The 21,646-nt window shown below is 38.4% G+C and overlaps 2 protein-coding genes across 5 annotated transcripts in view; one reads left to right on the top strand and one right to left on the bottom strand.

The window, feature by feature from the left end:
- The first annotated feature begins 4 nt into the window (after nucleotides 1-4).
- On the top strand, nucleotides 5-21,345 carry NDUFAF7 (NADH:ubiquinone oxidoreductase complex assembly factor 7). The gene is made up of 11 exons (XM_070379731.1): nucleotides 5-132; nucleotides 414-577; nucleotides 2,113-2,193; nucleotides 3,139-3,249; nucleotides 9,974-10,187; nucleotides 11,229-11,287; nucleotides 12,002-12,112; nucleotides 14,584-14,727; nucleotides 15,548-15,721; nucleotides 16,237-16,527; nucleotides 21,209-21,345. Exons 1-10 carry the CDS (start codon nucleotides 81-83, stop codon nucleotides 16,450-16,452), a joined length of 1,326 nt encoding a protein of 441 aa, XP_070235832.1. The 5' UTR covers nucleotides 5-80; the 3' UTR covers nucleotides 16,453-16,527; nucleotides 21,209-21,345.
- PRKD3 (protein kinase D3) overlaps nucleotides 18,648-21,646 on the bottom strand; it is an 87,908-nt gene continuing 84,909 nt past the window's right edge. For all 4 annotated transcript variants that reach the window (XM_070379730.1, XM_070379727.1, XM_070379728.1 and 1 more), the window contains one exon: nucleotides 18,648-21,470. In XM_070379730.1, coding sequence (XP_070235831.1) covers nucleotides 21,297-21,470 — 174 coding nt within the window. In that variant the 3' untranslated portion in view covers nucleotides 18,648-21,296. The remainder of the gene's footprint in view (nucleotides 21,471-21,646) is intronic.

The following is a 21,646-nucleotide window of genomic DNA, read 5'->3' as shown; positions in this document are numbered from 1 at the left end:
CCTGTAAGGGGCGTGGCCCTCACTGGAAACAGGCGCAATCCCCACTTCCGGGCGGAGCTTTACTGCAGGCGAAGTTAGGCATGAACTTCTTGGCGGCAGCCGGCGTTAGGCGGCTGTGCGCAATGCGCGCAGGTAAGAGATTGCGGTGCTCAAAGCCTTGTTGCCTTGGAAACCGTCCGGGACGCCTTCCTCAGTTGAGAGGACTCTGGGGCGCTCTGGGCTGCAGACTGGAGTCCAGCCTAAGACATGGAATGGCTGTGTGGTCTTGGGCCGATTGTGGCCCGAGACCGCTTTCCTGGCTTTGGCTAAGTGAAAGGTTGACGAAGCCGCCTTGAAATCACTCAGGCTGCTGTGTCAACACTTAAGATTTCTAATGAGTTCCGTTTAATGTTTTTTTTTTTTTTTTTTTGCAGTCCTTCCTTGCCTTTGGAGAGGAAAGTACTTCAGCTCTGGGAATGAGCCTGCAGAAAACAATACTGTGACCCCCATGCTGAGGCATCTTATATACAAAATCAAGTCTACTGGTCCCATCACTGTGGCCGAGTACATGAAGGAGGTCTTGACGAACCCAGCCAAGGTATGGGTCGGGGCACCAGGCCACCAGGCCCACTCGAGCAGCGCTGTCAGGTGTGAAACAGGAGGATGTGCGCAGAGGAGCCCGAGGGCCCTCAGCCCTAGCGGGAGCCTCCCAGGGCAAAAGTCAGGCTTGAAAACCTTTAGTTCAGTTCAGTCGCTCAGTCGTGTCCGACTCTTTGCGACTTCATGGACTGCAGCACGCCAGGTTTCCCTATCCATCATCAACTCCTGGAGCTTGCTCAAACCCATGTCCATTGAGTTGGTGATGCCATCCAACCATCTCATCCTCTGTCGTCCCCTTCTCCTCCTGTCTTCAGTCTTTCCCAGCATCAGGGTCTTTTCCAATGAGTCAGTTCTTTGCATCAGCTGACCAAAGTATTGAAGACCTTGGGACAGATAAATCGATCTGTCAATTGGTCAGAGCTGGGTGAAGTCAGCGGCAGTGTCATTAAAGAGAGGACACGTTCCAAAGATGTTAAGGAGACAATGTAACCAATTGGATTTATGAGATGAGGAAGGATGACTTCCCTACTTGGGTTTATGGTAGTTGTTGGAGTTATTTTTCAGGAAGAAGAGAATACAGGAGTAGGAAGAGGTAGGTAGGACAGAGTTGAGTTCAGTGGATGAATTTGTAGTGTTTGTGGGACTCAGGTGGCATGTGCAGTAGGCAACAGGAAGTATGAATTTGGTGCTTGGAAAGCTGTGTTGTGAAGGCATCAGCAGGCATTGGAAGCATATTCCATTGAGAATGGGAGGTCTGGACCTTTATGTTACAGCATTAGGCATTGTTACAGCTTTCTGACTTTCGTTTCCTTTCTGCTGTACAGAGCCACTTGGTGAAAGCCTGTGGTTCTTTTATTTCAGTGTTTCACTTTTTGTTGGGTTGAATTATGAGATCTGTGGAATCCCAGGGTTCATCTTCCTTTTGCTTTTGGATGTAGTGGAATGACTCAGGGTCCAGAGGTTTAGTAAAAGAAGGGATCCTTTAATGCCTGTATACAGTGCTACAGTGTACCAAAATTTCAGGTAAGGAGAAACTTTAAAACACGCTTACCTGGGTTAGAGTTGAGATCTGCTCTTCATTTATCCATTTGTTGAGGCACCAACTATGGTGCACACTGTTTCAGCCTCTGGAAATACTGCAGTGGACAGTGGAGCACCGCACTTATGTGCTGGTGAGAAAATGAGCCATAAACAAGGAAGCAAATAATTGCACAAGATCACTGTGGATTGTTTTAATTAATTCTGAGGGTGAAAAAGACAAAACCCAGATTGATAGGGATTGGAAGCAAATAGTGTGGTAGGAATAGGGGTTGTGGAAGTGCCTTAGTTATGTTTTTCTACCAGTTCTGCAAAATGACTGTTACTTTGTAAAATCTAGGTAAAGACACTGTTTATTTTGCTTATTTAGAAGAGAGAACTTTCTTATGAAATACTTGTTTTTCTAGTTGTATACGTTATATAAGATTTTGGAGGGGTGTTTTAAAAAGCTTATTTGAAAATTAATGTTTTCTCCATTTTTTTCTTCTTACATAGGGCTATTACATGAACCGTGACATGCTAGGAGAAGAAGGAGATTTCATTACTTCACCTGAAATAAGTCAGATGTTTGGGGAGGTAATATTCAATGTAAACTATAGAAGAAACTAATTATTACAAACATTTGAGAAAAAAAATCAAGTAGTATTATTCTACAGTAGTGTTTTATAAGTTTTGTTTTTTGTGATTCATGAAGTTTTAATTTTTTAGTGGTTTATATACTGAAAGAGAATAATAGAGGTATATAGAGGACATTTAAAAGGTTTATACTTCATGTAGAAAAGGAAATGTAGCCATATGAAGAACAAAAGGAAAGAGAAAGAAAAGAGACAGAAGGTGAGGCATTCGAAAAGAGGAGAACCAGATGAAAAATGAGAGTGGAAGGATGGAGAGAGACAACAGGTGAGGTGTAAAAGGAAGTTGGGAGTACCCAAGAAGGAAGAGAGAAAAGATTAAAAAAAACACTGAGGAATCAGTGGGATCAAGATGTGTGCTAAAGCCCCTGTTTCTTATTTAGCTGTATTTATAGTAGATGTCTCCCTTGAGGAAACTTTGAATTCTTTTCAGGAATTCTAGTTCATTTATTTCCTTGTATAATCTTGGATCAATTTAGAAATAGGAAATAGTACACAAAAGGAAGAAGAATCTAGGCATTCAAAAATATTAACTATCACTTAAAGCCGTGTAATTATTGAAATTGCATGAATATGAAGAAATGGCCTAATCATACTTCGTATGTCTGTTCGCTTTCAAGTACTAGTACCTTTCAGTATGTGTCATGAGACCTTTTATAATGGAGGCTGCCTTTTAGCTAGGTGTTTTCTTCTGTGACTAAGCATCGTAAGTGGTATGTGTTGTACTGCGAAGTTCCTATGTGTGTATACATATATGAACTTGTTGAATAACATGTATAGTTGTTTGCAAACATTTTGCTTTCTGGTATAAAGTCTGTTTACATAGTTTTATATCCTGGTATCCTTTTATGCTTTATAATGCTCAAATGTAGTTCTTTCCTTCTCACAGCTCCTAGGGATATGGTTCATCAGTGAATGGATAGCCGCTGGAAAAAATGCAGCTTTCCAACTGGTGGAACTAGGCCCAGGCAAGGGAACCCTCTTGGGAGATATTTTGAGGGTAAGTAACAAAGTCTCATGTACCTGAATCTTGTTATCTGTTTTAAAAATTAGTTTCATTTATTTTTAACGTGCATGGGCTTTCTCTAGTTACAGCAAATGGGGGCGACTCTCTAGTTGTGGTGCGAGGCCTTCTCACTGCAGTGACTTCTCTTGTTACAGAGCACAAGCTCCAGGGTGCATGGGCTTCAGTATGTTGCGGGGCGCAGGCTCTGGAGTACAGGCTGAGTAGCTGTGGCTCAGGGGCTAAGTTGCCCCACATCATGTGGAATCTTCCTAGACCAGGGTTGAACCTGTGTCCCCTTCATTGGAGGTGGATTCTTAACCACTGGACCACCAAGAAAGTCCAGAATCTTGTTACTTTTAACCGAGTTTGAAAACTTTGTTGATTTCCTTGGCTTTCAGCCTTACTTCCTTCTCTCATATTTCTCAGCTAAAATATAATGTCAAGGTAATATAATGAATCATTACTTATTATCTGTTTGTAATCTTAAAAAGTGGGGGTTTGGAGAGAATGTGAGTTAAAAAGTATAAGACATTTAGAAGACATTATGGAAGAATGTATTCATCTTTTGAGTAGGGAGTTTTTAAAATTGATGTAAAAAAGCAGAAGCCACAAAGAAAAAGATTAATAATTTCCATTATGTTAAAATTAAGAACTTCTTTGTTCTTTAAAAAAACTAGGACCTTTTTGTTCTTCAAAGATACCGTAAAGTGACAAGACAAAGCACAAAGTGGGAGGAGATATTTTTAACACATACAACTAACAAGGAACTGACATTAGAATACAGAAAAAACTCCTTTAAATCCATAAGAAAGTGACAGAGAACTCAACAGAAGGGCCAAGCCAAAGATGTAAACAGACCTGTCATAGAAGAGGAAATCCATATGATCAACAAATACAAAAAGATGCTCAGACTCATTGGTAGTCAGAGAAATGAAAGTTAAAATCACAGTGAGAAACCATTCTACTCAAAATTAGAAAGACTTGGTGAGGATGAGGAGCAAGGGGACTCTCACATGCTGCTTATAAGTATAATTTGGTGTAACTCCTGTGACTAGCTACTGGACATTATATGTTAACATCAAAGTCACTCATATTGTGTGACCCAAAATAAATTGTGAGTTTATTTTGCATGTACGTGACAATTTGTGTAAAAAAAAAAAAAAAAACACCCATTCAGTTTCAAGAAATTAAAATTTCCTGATGTTATGTAATTTCTGCTTGAAATTAGGAATTGAAATTTTTTTTTAATTTACAATTGTCTGATGAAGAAGAATCATTATATTGTATGGCTTGGAGTGGAAAAGACCTACTGACTTACGTTTTCAGGGGTCAATTTTGTATCTTTTTAAATTGACAAAGTCATTTGAATATAAAATAAAATTCTCAAACAATATTTTGTCTCAAGCACCTTAAAAATTAAGCCCACGGGTATTTTTCTTGACATTTTTTTTTATTGAAGTATAGTTGATTTACAGTGTTTCAGGTTATAGCAAAGTGATTATATATATTTATTTTCAGATTATTTTCAATTCTAGGTTATTATACTAAATATAGTTCCTTGTTGTTCACCTGTTTTATGGTTCTTGCTGGTCTTGTTGTTCACCTGTTTTATATATATGGTAGAGTATATGTGTTAATACCAAGTCCTTCATCCTTGCCTCCCTCTAATCCAACTGTGAGGTTTGTTTTTTGGAAAGAAAATGTTTGGCTTTATCAATTGCCCTGCCTACGCGTCTTCAGTAGCTACCCTCTGACCAATACAAGATGTTCACAACCATTTGCCATACCCTAAACACTGTGCTCCAAACTATATGCACCAAACTACCCACAGGTCTTAAAAATGTCTTGAGGATGCTTCCCTATTTCAAGTTCTAAGAACTCTGAAACAGCCAAAGAATATAAGGAAAAATAGCCAAAGGCATAATTACAGATGTTTTATTTTTGATCAGATTTCTGAAGGATATTTCTCTTCGCTTCAGTTCAGTTGCTCAGTCGTGTCTGACTCTTTGTGACCCCATGAACTACAGCATGCCAGGCCTCCCTGTCCATCACCAACTCCCAGGGTCTACCCAAACCTATGTCCATTGAGTCGGTGATGGCATTCAACCATGTCATCCTCTGACGTCCCCTTCTCTTCCACCCTCAATCCTTCCCAAATCAGGGTCTTTTCAAATGAGTCAGCTCTTCACATTAGGTGGCCAAAGTATTGGAGTTTCAGTGTCAACATCAGTCCTTCCAATAAACACTCAGGACTGATCTCCTTTAGGATGGACTGGTTGGATCTCCTAGGAGTCCAAGGGACTCTCAAGAGTCTTCTCCAACACCACAGTTCAAAAGCATCAATTCTTCAGAGCTCAGCTTTCTTTATAGTTCAACTCTCAAATTTCTCTGTTAGGAAGAAGTTTTCCATATGTAGTTTCATCTCAAAACTGAATTTGAAAAAGTCGTCTTGTCCTTATCAGTCTGCATCTGCATATACAGATCTCAAAAGTACGATGCATATCACCAGTGAATATTAAATTCAAGTGAAAAAAAATTGATGTACTTACACAGTTAGCATTGAATAGTTTGCATTAATGTGTATTGATAAAACATTAGTATATTTGGTTTTTTTCTCCTTATGTTTACAATGGCAAAAAAAAACAAAGAATATGTAGCTAAGGAAAAATTGAAATGGAAAGAATCTCAAAGTTAAACTGTGAAGTTATTCAGTTCAGTTCAGTTCAGTTGCTCAGTCGTGTCTGACTCTTTGTGACCCCATGAATTGCAACACGCCAGGCCTCCCTGTCCATCACCAACTCCCGGAGTTCACTCAAACTCATGTCCATCGAGTTGGTGATGCCATCCAGCCATCTCATTCTCTGTCCTCCCCTTCTCCTCCTGCCCCCAATCCCTCCCAGCATCACAGTCTTTTCCAATGAGTCAACTCGTCACAGGAGGTGGCCAAAGTACTGGAGTTTCAGCTTTAGCATCATTGCTTCCAAAAAATACCCAGGGCTGATCTCCTCCAGAATGGACTGGTGGGATCTCCTTGTAGTCCAAGGGACTCTCAAGAGTCTTCTCCAACACCACAGTTCAAAAGCATCAATTCTTCGGCGCTCAGCTGTCTTCACAGTCCAACTCTCACATCCATACATAGGGACCATTGGAAAAACCATAGCCTTGACTAGACGGACCTTTGTTGGCAAAGTAATGTCTCTGCTTTTGAATATGCTATCTAGGTTGGTCATAACTTTCCTTCCAAGGAGTAAGCATCTTTTAATTTCATGGCTGCAGTCACCATCTGTAGTGATTTTGGAGCCCAGAAAAATAAAGTCTGACACTGTTTCCACTGTTTCCCCATCTATTTCCCATGAATTGATGGGACCGGATGCCATGATCTTTGTTTTCTGAATGTTGAGCTTTGAGCCAACTTTTTCACTCTCCACTTTCACTTTCATCAAGAGGCTTTTGAGTTCCTCTTCACTTTCTGCCATAAGGGTGGTGTCATCTGCATATCTGAGGTTATTGATATTTCTCCTGGCAGTCTTGATTCCAGTTTGTGCTTCTTCCAGTCCAGCGTTTCTCATGGTGTACTCTGCATGTAAGTTAAATAAGCAGGGTGACAATATACAGCCTTGATGTACTCCTTTTCCTATTTGGAACCAGTCTGTTGTTCCATGTCCAGTTCTAACTGTTGCTTCCTGACCTGCATATAGGTTTCTCAAGAGGCAGGTCAGGTGGTCTGGTATTCCCATCTCTTTCAGAATTTTCCACAGTTTATTGTGATCCACACAGTCAAAGGCTTTGGCATAGTCAATAAAGCAGAAATAGATGTTTTTCTGGAACTCTCTTGCTTTTTCCATGATCCAGAGGATGTTGGCAATTTGATCTCTGGTTCCTCTGCCTTTTCTAAAACCAGTGTGAACATCTGGAAGTTCATGGTTCACGTATTGCTGAAGCCTGGCTTGGAGAATTTTGAGCATTACTTTACTAGCGTGTGAGATGAGTGCAATTGTGTGGTAGTTTGAGCATTCTTTGGCATTGCCTTTCTTTGGGATTGGAATGAAAACTGACCTTTTCCAGTCCTGTGGCCACTGCTGAGTTTTCCAAATTTGCTGGTGTATTGAGTGCAGCACTTTCACAGCATCATCTTCCAGGATTTGAAATAGCTCAACTGGAATTCCATCACCTCCACTAGCTTTGTTTGTAGTGATGCTTTCTAAGGCCCACTTGACTTCACATTCCAAGTTGTCTGGTCTAGGTGAGTGATCACACCATCATGATTATCTTGGTCGTGAAGATCTTTTTGTACAGTTCTTCTGTGTGTTCTTGCCACCTCTTCTTAATATCTTCTGCTTCTGTTAGGTCCATACCATTTTTGTCCTTTATCGAGCCCATCTTTGCGTGAAACAGTCCCTTGATATCTCTAATGTTCTTGAAGAGATCTCTAGTCATTCTGTTGTTTTCCTCTGTTTCTTTGCATTGATCTCTGAGGAAGGCTTTCTTATCTCTTCTTGCTGTTTGGAACTCTGCATTCAGATGCTTATATCTTTCCTTTTTTCCTTTGCTTTTCACTTCTTTTCTTTTCACAGCTATTTGTAAGGCCTCCCCAGACAGCTATTTTGCTTTTTTGCATTTCTTTTCCATGGGATGGTCTTGATCCCTGTGTCCTGTACAGTGTCATGAACCTCTGTCCATAGTTCATCAGGCACTAAGTCTATCAGATTCAGTCCCTTAAATCTATTTCTCACTTCCACTGTATAATCATAAGGGATTTGATTTAGGTCATACCTGAATGGTCTAGTGGTTTTCCCTACTTTCTTCAATTTAAGTCTGAATTTGGCAATAAGGAGTTCATGGTCTGAGCCACAGTCAGCTCCTGGTCTTGTTTTTGCTAACTGTATAGAGCTTCTCCATCTTTGGCTGCAAAGAATATAATCAATCTGATTTCAGTGTTGGCCATCTGGTGATGTCCATGTGTAGAGTCTTCTCTTGTGTTTTTGGAAGAGGGTGTTTGCTATGACCAGTGCGTTCTCTTGGCAAAATCTATTAGCCTTTGCCCTGCTTCATTCCGTATTCCAAGGCCAAATTTGCCTGTTATTCCAGGTGTTCCTTGACTTCCTACTTTGCATTCCAGTCCCCTATAATGAAAAGGACATTTTTTTGGGGTGTTAGTTCTAGAAGGTCTTGTAGGTCTTCATAGAACCGTTCAACTTCAGCTTCTTCAGCGTTACTGGTTGGGGCATAGGCTTGGATTACCGTGATATTGAATGGTTTGCCTTGGAAATGAACAAAGATTATTCTGTCTTTTTTGAGATTGCATCTAAGTACTGCATTTCGGACTCTTGTTGACCGTGATGGCTACTCCATTTCTTCTAAGGGATTCCTGCCCACAGTAGTAGATATAATGGTCATCTGAGTTAAATTCACCCATTCCAGTCCATTTTAGTTTGCTGATTCCTAGAATGTTGACGTTCACTCTTGCCATCTCCTGTTTGACCACTTCCAATTTGCCTTGATTCATGGACCTGACATTCCAGGTTCCTATGCAATATTGCTCTTTACAGCATCGGACCTTGCTTCTATCACCAGTCACATCCACAACTGAGTGTTATTTTTGCTTTGGCTCCATCTCTTCATTCTTTCTTCTGTTATTTCTCCACTGATCTCCAATAGCATATCAGGCACTACCGACCTGGGGAGTTCATCTTTCAGTGTCCTAACTTTTTGGCTTTTCATACTGTTTATGGGGTTCTCAAGGCTAGAATACTGAAGTGGTTTGCTATTCCCTTTTCCAGTGGACCACATTCTGTCAGACCTCTCCACCATGACCCGTATGTCTTGTGTGGCCCCACATGGCATGGCTTAGTTTCATTGAGTTAGACAAGGCTGTGGTCCATGTGATCAGATTGACTAGTTTTCTGTGATTGTGGTTTCAGTGTGTCTGCCCTCTGATGCCCTCTCACAACACCTACCATCTTACTTGGGTTTCTCTTACCTTGGACGTGGGATATCTCTTCACGGCTGCTGCAGCAAAGCACAGCCACTGCTCCTTACCTTGGACAAGGGGTATCTCCTCACGGTTGCCCCTCCTGACCTTGAACATGGAATAGCTCCTCTCCGCCCTCCTGCACCCACGCAGCTGGTACTCCTTGGACGTGGGGTTGCTTCACTAATAATGTGAGGTTATTAGTGCTGTTCAAATCCGATTTCTTGTGGATACATTCTGATCATCTCGGTGAGACTGTTTTATAGACAGGGAAGCTTTTTAAAATCAAGCCTAGCTCTCTGTCCATGAACATGCTATGTGGCACCAGGTGTCACATATTCAATTTCCAGGTCTTACAAGTAATAAATCTCCATTTTTTCAAAGTTAAAATCAAGGCCATATAAATTTTATTTCCTTGGTCTTTTTTAGACTCCCTAATCTGGATAATTGTTTTTATTGGATGCTAAAGCTTTTATTTTCATTTGTTAGTCATAATTCTAATTTTTATCAGTAGGAAAGCAAATGGTACTGTAGACTGTTCATTTCTCATATAGACTATGTTTAATAACTCCAATAAGTTTTGGTTCTTACAGACTGCTGGAGAGTGACCTGTGTGAAGAAGAAATTTCTCTGAAACCAGCTATTACTTCTACTCTGATACTGACAAATTATTGAAATAAATGGCTAGAAAAACCTAAAATCTATTCAACAGTCTGTATTTTGCCAATTTCTTCTTTTTATATTTAGGTATTTAGTCAGCTTGGGTCTTTGCTGAAAAACTGTGACATTTCACTACATCTGGTAGAGGTGAGCCAGAAATTAAGTGAGATTCAAGCATTAACGTTGACTGAAGAGAAGGTCCCATTAGAGCGAAATGCTGAATCCCCAGTATATATGAAAGGTGTCACTAAATCTGGAATTCCAGTTTCCTGGTACCGAGATCTTCAAGATGTTCCAAAAGGTAATTATTTTACTTTGATTAATGAAAGAATTTTGATCACAGCCCCTCACAGTGATATGTGAGCACAACCTTGTTTTGCAATATAATAGACTGAGTTAGTGCTGCCAATTCCCTTACTTATAGAGATTAACAAACATTTTTTTTCTGGAGAAGAGCATTGTGTTAGAAAATAAAATCACCTAACATTGAGAAGCAGTGAATTTCATGCAGTGTTGGAAAAACCAGACAAAACCAAAATAGGGATCTCTGTTGTATACTTCAGTTTTTCCCGACCCCCTAAGATAGTACTGATGATGAAGCAGCCCAAGGCAGTCGGGCTGAAGGAAGCAATGTTAGGAGATGAGTTTACTTTTTTAGTTAAAAATTATTTATTTGGCCACACTGGGTCTTAGTTGCGGCTCATGGGAACTTCCATCTTTGTTGCGGCATGTAGAATCTGTTATTAATAGTTACAGCATATGGGATCTAGTTCCCTAAACAGGAATTGACCCAGGTACCCTGCATTGGGAGCATGGAGTCTTAGCCACTGGACCACCAGGAAGTCCCTTAGATGAGTTTAATATTGTCGTCTTTGGATTATCCTTACTTGTAAAGGGTGGTGGAGAAATCCTAGTATTCCTCAAGAATGTTATATTGACGAGCCCCAGGTCAAACCTAAAGTGGTATCGCCTGACCCTGGCCAAGGTGCCACAGCCGTTCCTGGCCTTCACCATCTCATTTGATTTTAGGAAATTCAAATCCTCTTCTTGCTAACAGATTTGAGTTCTGATTCATTTCATTCTTAGTGATGCATTAAAGATTAAACTGATGATTGGGATCCTCTGTGTGGAAAATGAGAATAGTGATAGTTCCTCCTGTGTAAGTTCTGCACCGTAGGTTTCCTGTGAAGAGGTGGATGATTCTGTGAAAGTGGTAATTACGCAAGCACCACAACTCCCCATATGAAGAACTATGCATTCTCTTTTTGCTAATGTCCAAAAGAACCAATTTATTGCCTTGAAAATGCTGAAGTGTTAATTTCTCTCTTCTGTTTTTAAATAGAGTACAGCTTTTATCTCGCACATGAATTTTTCGATGTTCTTCCTGTGCATAAGTTTCAGGTACTGATGGGAAAGAAGTCACATTTATAATTGAATAACAAAGGGCCTTTTGTTGTAAGAATAAACATTTATGGTGTTTAATTTTTACTGTTTGAAGCTAGCTATATTTGGAAGTTTGATGAATATAAATAATTGAAAATAATTGAAACGCAAAAGTGAAATATTAAGGATTCTTAATTCTCTTAGGATAATTATTAAGAATTCTTAATTCTTCTGGGATAAAGATGTATGGGAATATGAGATGGTAAATGATTATAGTACAATGAAGGATAACTTTTTTAGGAAATATTTTTAAATTCTAAGAATTAAAATTTTTCTTCATTCTTTATGTGAGGAAATTTAAAATTTGGTAGCAGTGCATGTGTACTGGTAACTTCTAGGGCTAAGAGTATATGTTAATATTATTATGTAGCAATTTGTTGTTGAAGCTTCTGATTAGTCCTTCTAAGTCTGTTTTCTGTTTTGGGGGCACTTACCATGTTGCTTACTTTCTCCTCCATTTCTTATCTAAGCAACATTAATAGTTTGCATCTGTCAGTCTACTCATATTATTCAAAGGAAATGAAGTAATGCCTTTAAATAATTTCAAGTGGTAAAGTGTTCTGTAAATGTTATTTATCTAGCTTATATATGATAAGAAGAGAAGATTTGCTATTTTGATAAAAGCAGTTTTGAGAACAGGCTTGCAGAAATTTCTTTGTTATTTGTGTTTAGAAAACCCCACACGGATGGCGAGAAGTACTTGTTGATATTGACCCACAGGTTTCTGATAAACTGAGATTTGTTTTGGCGCCGTGTGCCACCCCAGCAGAAGCGTTCATACAAGTAGGAATAAGTTTTTTTTTTTTCGTAAGTTTATTGCCAACCCAATCTTCGGTCTTATTTTCTGAGTTCCTATTTTAGAGTTCCTTGTAACATTTAAGAGCTTTTTATTGATAGTGGAAATCCATAGGATCTGTCAGAATGGGTTCAAGTCATTCCTTGGCTGTGTGAACTTCATGTAATAAGAATTTAAGTGCTTACTCAGCAAGTTCCGGGTCTGTCTGTCTCCTGCAGTTCTCCATCAAATGGTGACAATATTGTTTACTTGACAGGAAGTTATGTGTCTGTGAAAACAGTGTTGTACAGTGTATAGTAAAGTAGCAATAACAATATTTGTTAAATACCTTGTATTACTCTAGTTTCTCATTCAATTCTCAAAACTACCCTTAGGTCAGTTTTATTATCACTCTCTTTGGGCTACTGTTGGAGCATGCATTTTTTCTCAAATCTAAATTTGGGTGAAAGAGAAAAAAGGCATGCTTCAACAGTATGGCACATGATTCTAGTCTGATTTTAGTCTGCCAAATGGTGGATGTACTGCTGCATAATCTCAAGAGGCTACAGATCTTAGGTTTGGGTTTAATGATTCAAAAATCCTTTACTTCCCAGGCATGTTTGGGCTTTAGATTGCCTGTTTTATCCCACCCACCTCCTCTTTTTTGAGCTGAGAAAAAAAGGATTACTTTCTAGACCATAACTAAGGATTTCTGCCTCAGAAGTTATTGATTTTACAAGCTTTTAAACATAAACCTGTGAATTAAGTTTTCTTTGCAAAGCATAGATTTAAAATATCAGCCTAAGTGTTTGTGAACATTTCTGTGTTTTCATATTGTGGCTACCTAATTTTACCTGAGTGAGAATCAAATTCATAAAGCTTCCAGAAGCTGACCCTCTGAGAGTTGATTGTTGTTAGTTCTTCACTTGAACAGTGTACACTTCGGAGAGATGGGGTGATGACTTCTCTCTCTCATTTGGACGGAGCAAATGGGAATGGAAATCTGTTGTCCTGAAGAGCAAGCAGTGTAGGATGTAAAGAATGCCAGCACAGAACGCTGAGGCCTGTCAGCTTATGCTTGAAACTGGCCCTGTGATTTATGTAGTCACACCACGGAATTTATCAAATAGCATGGGGGGCTTACTTGGTAAAGCCAACTAAGTTAGGATTCCCTGGCGGCTCAGTTGGTAAACAATTTACCTGCAGTGCAGGAGACCTGGGTTTGATCCCTGGGTGGGAAAGATCCCCTGCAGAAGTGAATGGCAACCCACTCCAGTGTTCTTGCCTGGAGAATTCCAGGGACAGAGGAGCCTTGTGGGCTACAGTCCATGGGGTCGCAAAGAGTCCGACACGACTGAGTGACCAACATACACTGGGGGCTTAGTGGTTTATTATTTCATTTAATCCTCACAGTAAGGCTAGAATATGTACTGAGGAACTAGACTGTGAAAGGTGAAGTAACTTGTCTCTAGTAAGCAGTGGATGAGCTCAGACTCACAGGCTGAGTCTGCCTGACTCTATACCTCTTAGACCTGTGCTATTATAGGCAGAGACTTTCTGTTGTTTAGTCACTAAGTCATGTCTGACTATTTGTGACCCCACGAACTGCAGCACGCCAGGCTTCCCTGTCCTTCTCCATCTCCCAGAGTTTGCTCAGATTTATGTCCATTGAGTTGGTGATGCCATCTAACCATCTCATCCTCTGCCACCTCAGGGTCTTTTCTAATAGGTGTTAAGAGGGAGCAAAAGTTAATGTATAGTTGCATAATGAAGAAAAAATTTGGTTCAGTAACAGGAATTAGTCAAATTTAATATATACTAATCCAGTTGGCAAGTATTATTATTTATTGTTCATATACTTTCTAAGCCAATATGTACTTCTTGAAGACCCTTAACAGTTGAACATCTTGGGAAATAAGGGCTTCAGGTACATTGACACTGGTTTATAAGCTGGTATTAACTTACAATGTTTAGGGTATATCAGTGGGGTACCTTTTGCCCCCAAAGAAAGCAGATACACTTAATAGGCTCTGTTTTGTTATATTGGATTTATTTCATTTGTTCTTCCAGAACAAGTTTTTAGTGTCTTTTATGTGCCAGACACTGTTCCAGGCAGGCAAAAATCCCTTTCCCATGGTTTCAGCCCAGTGGAATATATTTATATGAATTATGATATAGAAGTAAAATCACTGTAAATAAAATGATAATGTACTTAGCCATCTGGAGGGTTCGGAGGACTTATGGCTTTTTATAAAAGGCATCAAAATAAAATGTGTTTGTAAACTGAGTGGATGGCATCAGAGAACCAAGGAGTTCTATATAATAAAAAGGGTGTCATGTGAAAAGTTGAGTGTAGACAACATATTCATATTGAGAAGGAATTTGTTTTTGTTATAACTGAGAAATGCTCATTGTAGGAAAACCCTAAGGAAACAAGTTTTTTGAATGATGTATTTTGATTCAACTATTCCCTTACTAGAATGATGAAACAAGGGATCATGTGGAAGTGTGTCCTGAGGCTGGTGTTGTTATTCAGGAACTTTCTCAACGCATTTCACTAACTGGAGGTGCTGCTCTGATCGCGGATTATGGTCATGACGGGACTAAGACAGACACCTTCAGAGTATGTATAATCCAGTCACATGATTTATCAGAACTTAACTGGTACAGTTGACGTAGTTGTCATATGTTAGGGCTGAAGTTCGTTGAAGATATGTATCTCATTTTGGTTTCTACAGTGTCTGTCCTTGCTGCATGACATATTTTATAATTAATCTATGTTGTTATAATCACCCTTAACCCGGTATTTTACTGTCTACCTTTCCTTTGATTGTCTACATTATTCCTTAAGTTGCAGAACCTAGGTTTGCATAGATTCTAGTAAACATCTGAATAATTCAAGTGGGAATTTTCTTAAAAGTTCTTAAAAATTTCTCCTCCCTTCAAAAAAAAAAAAAAAAAAAGTTTAACTTTATTATTATTTTTTTTAAAGAAAAACCTGGAGAGTTTTTTTTAAAACACTGTTCTCTAGATTTACCTCCAGGATTCTGATTTGCTAGGTCTGGGAAGAGTCCAGTAACGTGTTCTCAGGTGATTACGATGCATATAGCTGATGGATACACTTTGTAAAACACCGTCTCAGTTCTGTTAACCTGAGTTCATCTGGAGAATTCTCTATCACCATGGGCGTTAATGAAAATTTTCAACAGATGTCAAAGGCAGCATGTCCAGGCACTACAACACAGTACTTCATAGTGGGTTTTCCGCATAGTATCTCGTTTGAAGAAAGGGTGCTATGTTGTAAGAGTCTGTAAACCCCTGACGTAGGCCATATATTCCTTTTTAACAGTTATGTAAAGTGGACTACATGATAGCATTTCTTTAATCTTGATAATGATAACCGTAAAAGTACAAAAACTCATCATTTAAAAATTATGTTCAAGGGGTTTTGTGGCCACAGGCTTCATGATGTCCTAACTGCCCCGGGAACAGCAGACCTAACAGCTGACGTGGACTTCAGTTACTTGCGTAGAATGTCCCAGGGGAAAGTAGCTTCCCTGGGTCCAATAGAACAGCAAACTTTTTTAAGAAATATGGGCATTGACGTCCGGCTGAAGGTAATGATTTATCTTATTTCACTATTACTAACTAGTTTAATTTCATAGTATTTCAATAAGTACTGTAAGTAGTGAGTTCACGTGGTCTCGGTGCTCTTATAGTCCAATCCATGGTGTTGTGGTCTTTTCAGCAGTGTGGGGTTCAGTGTAACCAGACCACTTGAGGGTAGAGCAGATTGTAAGTTTCACGCATCTCTGTAAGACTTCCAAATAGTGTTAATGTTTGTTAAGAAAACTTAACTGCCTGTATGGGTATGAATTTTAGAACTGTCTTAAAGACAGCTTAACACTTCAGCGTAGATCAAACCACCTGGGAATGTTTGTTAAACATACAAATCTGTAGGTTTGAGTCACAGCAACCTATGTCTTTAATAAACAGGCCATGATTCTGAGGTAGAGGCTCAAAATCACATTTTTAAGCAGTTTTATTGAATAGTTAATAGTCATTGTATTACTACATATACCTAGGAATTGTTTCTTCTGGTTATTTTTACTAAGACATTTTTTCTTTTCAGATTCTTTTAGATAAAACAGATGACCCATCATTGAGGCAGCAGTTACTTCAGGGGTATAATATGTTAATGAATCCTATGAAGATGGGAGAAAGATTCAACTTTCTTGCCTTGGTACCTCATCAGAGACTTCATGGTAGAAATCATCAGACGAATGCACGTCAGTCAAAACCCTCTCCATCACCTGTAGCTGGGTTTGGTGAACTTGCTTGGCAGTGATATTTCAGTTTGGACTTTTCACCCCCAAGTTGGCCTAAGAAACCAGAATAAAGGGAACATATTTATATATCACAGGTAAAATAAGTATTAAAATATTTTATCTCTTCATAGCCAATAAAAATAAACCATACAGTACCACTGGAAGTTGATCTTTTAAGGTTGTATTTGATTCTTGGTACAAATGTTTGTTCTCAATTTAATGAAACAAATTATTGAGTATCCTCTAATTAATAAAGCTGGTTGTTATAAAGTGTAAACATGAATACTGATTGGTTTAATAACAACTGGAAACAACTGGCCATTCACAGGGGGCTGATTAAATAGAACTAGTTGCTCCGTGGCGTGTGAAAATCTTCTGGACCAGGATCGAACCCGTCCCCTGCATCGGTAGGCAGATTCTTATCCACTGTACCACCAGAGAAGTCCGAAAGTGAAAGAAAAATGAGTTGTTCAGTTGTGTCTGACATTGTGATCCCATGGACTGTATTCCTCCAGGTTTCTCTGTCCATGGAATTCTCCAGGCAGGAGTACTGGAGTGGGTTTGCCTGTTCCCTTCTCCAGGGAATCTTCCCAACCCAGGGAATCGAACCCAGGTCTCCTGCGTTGCAGGCAAATTCTTTACTGTCTGTGCCACCAGGGAAATCCGAGTATGATGTTAAATGGCCTTTATTATACTGAGATAAGTTCCTTCTGTATCAGCTTTGTTGAGTTTTATCATGAATGACTGTTGAGTATTGTTACTTTTTTCTGTCTGTTGAAATGACTGTGTGATTTTAATCCTTTTATTAACGTTGATCACACTGAATGATCTGCAGATAATGTGTCCCTGGAATATATCCCACTTGATCATGGTATATTGTTGAGTTCAGCTTGCTACTTTATGCGGATTTTTGTGTCTTTATTCATCAGAGATACTGGCCTGTAATTTTCTTTTGTAGTCTTTATCTGGTTTTGCTACAAGGGAAATCGTGGCCTTGTAGAATCAATCTGGGAGTGTTCCATTCTCAGTTACTGGAATAGTTTGAGAATAGGTATTAGCTTTTCTTTATATGTTTAGAATTCCTTTGTGAAGCCTGGAGTTTTGGTTTGCTGGTTTTTTTATTAATTACAAAGTCAATTTCACCACCAGTGATTGGTCTGTTCAGGTTGTCTTGATTCAGTCTTGGTGGGGTAAGTTTCTAAAAATTTGTGCATTTCTTCTAGGTTGATTTGTTGGCATGTAACTATTCATGGTATTCTATTTTTTTGGTATCTCTAGTATTATTTCTCTTTCATTTATTCTGTTTGGGTCCTCTCTTCTCAGTGAGCCTGGCTAAAGACATATCAATTTTATCTTTTCAAAAAACAAGTGCTTGGTTCACTGATGTTTTCTATTGTTGTCTGGACTTTATATTTCCTCTCTTACTTCCTTCCATATGCTAAGTTTGGGCTTTGTTCTTTTTCTAATTCCTTTAGATGGTAGATTAGGTTGTTTACTTGAAACTTTTTTTTCTTGAGGTAGGCCTTATATTTGCTATGAACTCCCAGTAATCACTATGAAATTTGCCAGTCTGGTTTGAGGGGTGAGAAGTCTTTTTTAATTTGTCCTCCTTTTTGGTATTTGAATTTTTTACAATATGCTTCTGTGAATTTTATAATTAAAACCAAAATTTGATTAAAAAAATTTTAAAGTCACAGTAAAACCAATCAACCTGACATGTACTTAAAACATGAATGAGAGTAAATGCAGACTTAGGAGGAATAATTTTCTAAAATTAGTTAATTCTCTCATTTCCAGATAACTGTCAAGATTTATTTCTGTAAGTTCCCATTCTTTTGGTTCACAGAACTTTTTAATAATACCAGACATGGACTTTCTGAAGAATTATAGTAATAGCCACACAAATTTGAGAGATTAAAAGAATGTTAGCTGTATATCTTCAATTTATAGCTTAACTATATTGGAAGTTCACTGGCAGAGTGTTCAATGAAAATGTCCATAGTTGGCCCTTCCCAATTATTTAATAGTTTTCATGATTAAGGGGAAAGAGTTAGCCAGTGCTTCTTAAAACCTAGAAAAACATAAATTAACTTACTTAAGTCTTTTGGCAGTTGCAATAGTTGAATATTTAATGGTAGTTTCTGAAAAACTTTTAATTATTCCAAACTTTTAAGAAATGAGACCTTGAGGTAATAACCTCAAATTTTGTATAAAATTGTAATAATGAGTTGTTTTTTATTTTAGTCAGATAAAAAAAATCTGTGTTCTTAAATATAGCATTAGTTTCATTTACAAATACTATTTCCAAAACAGTTCTCTTACCAAAGCCTGGGAAAATAACACAACCAAATACAATTTTCTCTGGATACCTCTACTAGCTCAGGTTTCCACATGGAAAAGTACAGTGATATGGAAATACATTTTATTATCAAACTTCAAGGATATTTACAAAAAGTGGGATATAATTAAAAATGTACTAAACAATGTCATTATAGACTTTGTATACATTATCAAATGTTTCTAAGAGTTATTTCTTATACAAACATGATGACTTCAAGACAAAAAAGGTTATGCAGGTTATACAGTAACTGGAGAAAATTACTCAATTCCAAATTATCTGACAGTGCCTTTACATTTTTTTCTAAGAAAACTTCTCAATAACAAAAACAAAGAGTGCAATTAATTTTATGGCTTGTAAAGTTTTATTATATAAGTATAGAAAACAGCATTCCAGTTAATTTTCATCTTACACAGTAAAACCACAATAGGGTGCCTAGTGACTCAGAAATTACTTCATTTGAGCACACTGATTGTATAAACAGACTTAGAGAAATTAGGGGAAGTTACCCCCTATCACAGGGAAAATACATTTCCCAAAGGTTTTACATAATTAATTTGCTTTTAGTTTTTTAAATTCCTGTATGAGAATGAAATAGTGAGAGACACTGTGGAATGTCTTCTGGGAATATCTAACGGTAGGCAGTATAGCAGAATGGTTAGCAATAAGGACTCTGGAGACACACTGCCCGGATTCAAACCCACATCCTAACTGTGTGACCTTAGGCAGCTAGTTAATTTTCCTGTGCCTCACTTTCCTTATCTGTGAGACAAAGTTCGATGACTTATCCATGTCTCCTGTGAGGGAAAAACATGTAAAGAGCTCAGAACAGAGGAGCACTGGTGTTTGCTTCCATTCTCTCAAGGGTATTTTTAGCCCTACACAAGGGAGCAGCTTCAGGGATCTCTGAAGGCCCTCTCATTCTGTTCACAAGAACATTCTTTTGCTATCTCAGATTCCATGGGAAATGACAGTTAACACTTTTATAACTTTTAGCTTATAAATATCTGATCTTCACAACAACATTAAGGAAGACAGAGGCAGGAATTATAATCTTTATTTTATAGATTGAGGAGCTCAAAGCTCAGCCAGGTTGTCACCTGCCGAGGTCAACACAGCTTAAGAGTGGAGCCAGATTTTTGGGCTTCACATCTTTTGTTCTTTTTGGAGGGGGAAAAAAAACATTCACAGTGATTATTTAGGAATCAAGAAACACAAAGCCCCTAGATTTTTTATAAGTGGATAGTCCTAGATCTTTAACTTTTTTGGGGGAAACTATTAATAACTTTTAAAAGCTATGAAAAAATCTAACCTCTTAAATATGATGTTAGGGTACAAAAACTGTCTTTAGCTGGCTGCTGGAGCTGCAGTGTTTTTAAAAATACTTCATTCTTTCATTTGCTCAGCTGATAATACAGCCCTACTCTTTATAAACTGTTTCATGCTCTACCCCACCCACTCCCCTAAACTGCTGAAAATAATTGATTTAAAAACATTCCAGATATCTGTAAAGCCTTCCAATAAGCTAAGGGAAGAAAAAAAGAATATTGTTTGTTATTCTTTCCTGTAGCATCAACTAACCCTGCACTGTCCCTACTTTTGGCATGTATTTAATTTTCTTCCTCAAATTATACAGTCCCATGTAAAGAGAAATTGTGTGATTAAGAGTTCAGATCTGTACCCATTAAATGTTGGAATCTAATGGTGACATCACAACAGCATCAATGGGAATGTGATTATTTAGCAGCGGAGTTGAACTACAGGAAGACGTATGTAACAACTCAGCACTTAGACCAGCAGTTCCTACTCCTGATTTTGTGTATCAGTTGTCCCAAATAATCTTAGGGGCTGTTGCAACATACAAACAAAAGGTGACAACTTTCCATGTTAAGAGCATATTCAGAATTTCAACCCCAAAGAAATTAGAGCAATACTATTATTTTGGAGTTTAACTGACCTAAAAGAGAAGGGTAAACCAGTTCAGCACTCCCTTTCTAGGCATCTAGGAAAAACCCCTCAGTGCCTCTGTGGTCAGTTAAACAAATGTTTAAAGTCCTATAGGAAATGGCATGTTGGTAGCCTCTCAGTTATCTCATAAATGCAAATCTGTTTAGTTATAAACTGTGTAATAACTCTTGTATGATTTGATCAAGCTATGCAATAACTGGACTCTGGCTTGCCTTTTTTCTCCTTTTAAAAAAAACGATGTAAGAACAAGAAAGGAAGATAAATTAAGTGCCACTATTGTACTAAAATGAGCGCTTAGGGAAAAACACAAAAACCAGTTATTGCTTACGTTGTAAAGGTTTATGAAAAGCTTCATCTTGGAATCCATTATGTTTTTATGACTCAGTTTCCCCTCTTGTACCTACTCAGTATGAACTACAGTATCGGTGTCACTGATTCCTTATATTTTCCATATCTTTGCATCCTTTCAGATGACACCATACAAAGAACAACAGTTACGCAGCAAAATACCAGTCCATGACATGACATGCTTCCTTACTGAAGTTAGCTCACTGATAACTAAGGATCTTCTTCCATGTCGTCTGGATTGGGAGCCATAATGAAGTGCTTTGGGTATACAAGGTTGTGTGTGTATGCATGTATTTCCCAGCGGGCATCGTCACTTTCGTGTGTAATGTAACGTTCACCAATGCGAGTTTCAAATTCTCTAAGGTCAAGCCAAGTCTGATAGTCCTAGGGGGAAAAAAATGAAGATTATGAACAGTAAAAGAAACAAAATACTGTTAACTTGTTTTTTTGCTTAGCACCCTAGTTATGTAATTGACAACCCCTACCCCCTGCTGCTGCTGCTGCTAAGTTGCTTTAGTCATGTCCTATTCTGTGCAACCCCATAGATGGCAGCCCACCAG

Source organism: Bos mutus, chromosome 11 (genome assembly GCF_027580195.1).
Source record: "Bos mutus isolate GX-2022 chromosome 11, NWIPB_WYAK_1.1, whole genome shotgun sequence".
NCBI lineage: Eukaryota > Metazoa > Chordata > Mammalia > Artiodactyla > Bovidae > Bos > Bos mutus.
Note: the sequence above shows the minus strand (reverse complement) of the source record. Positions and strands in the feature narration are given on the sequence as shown.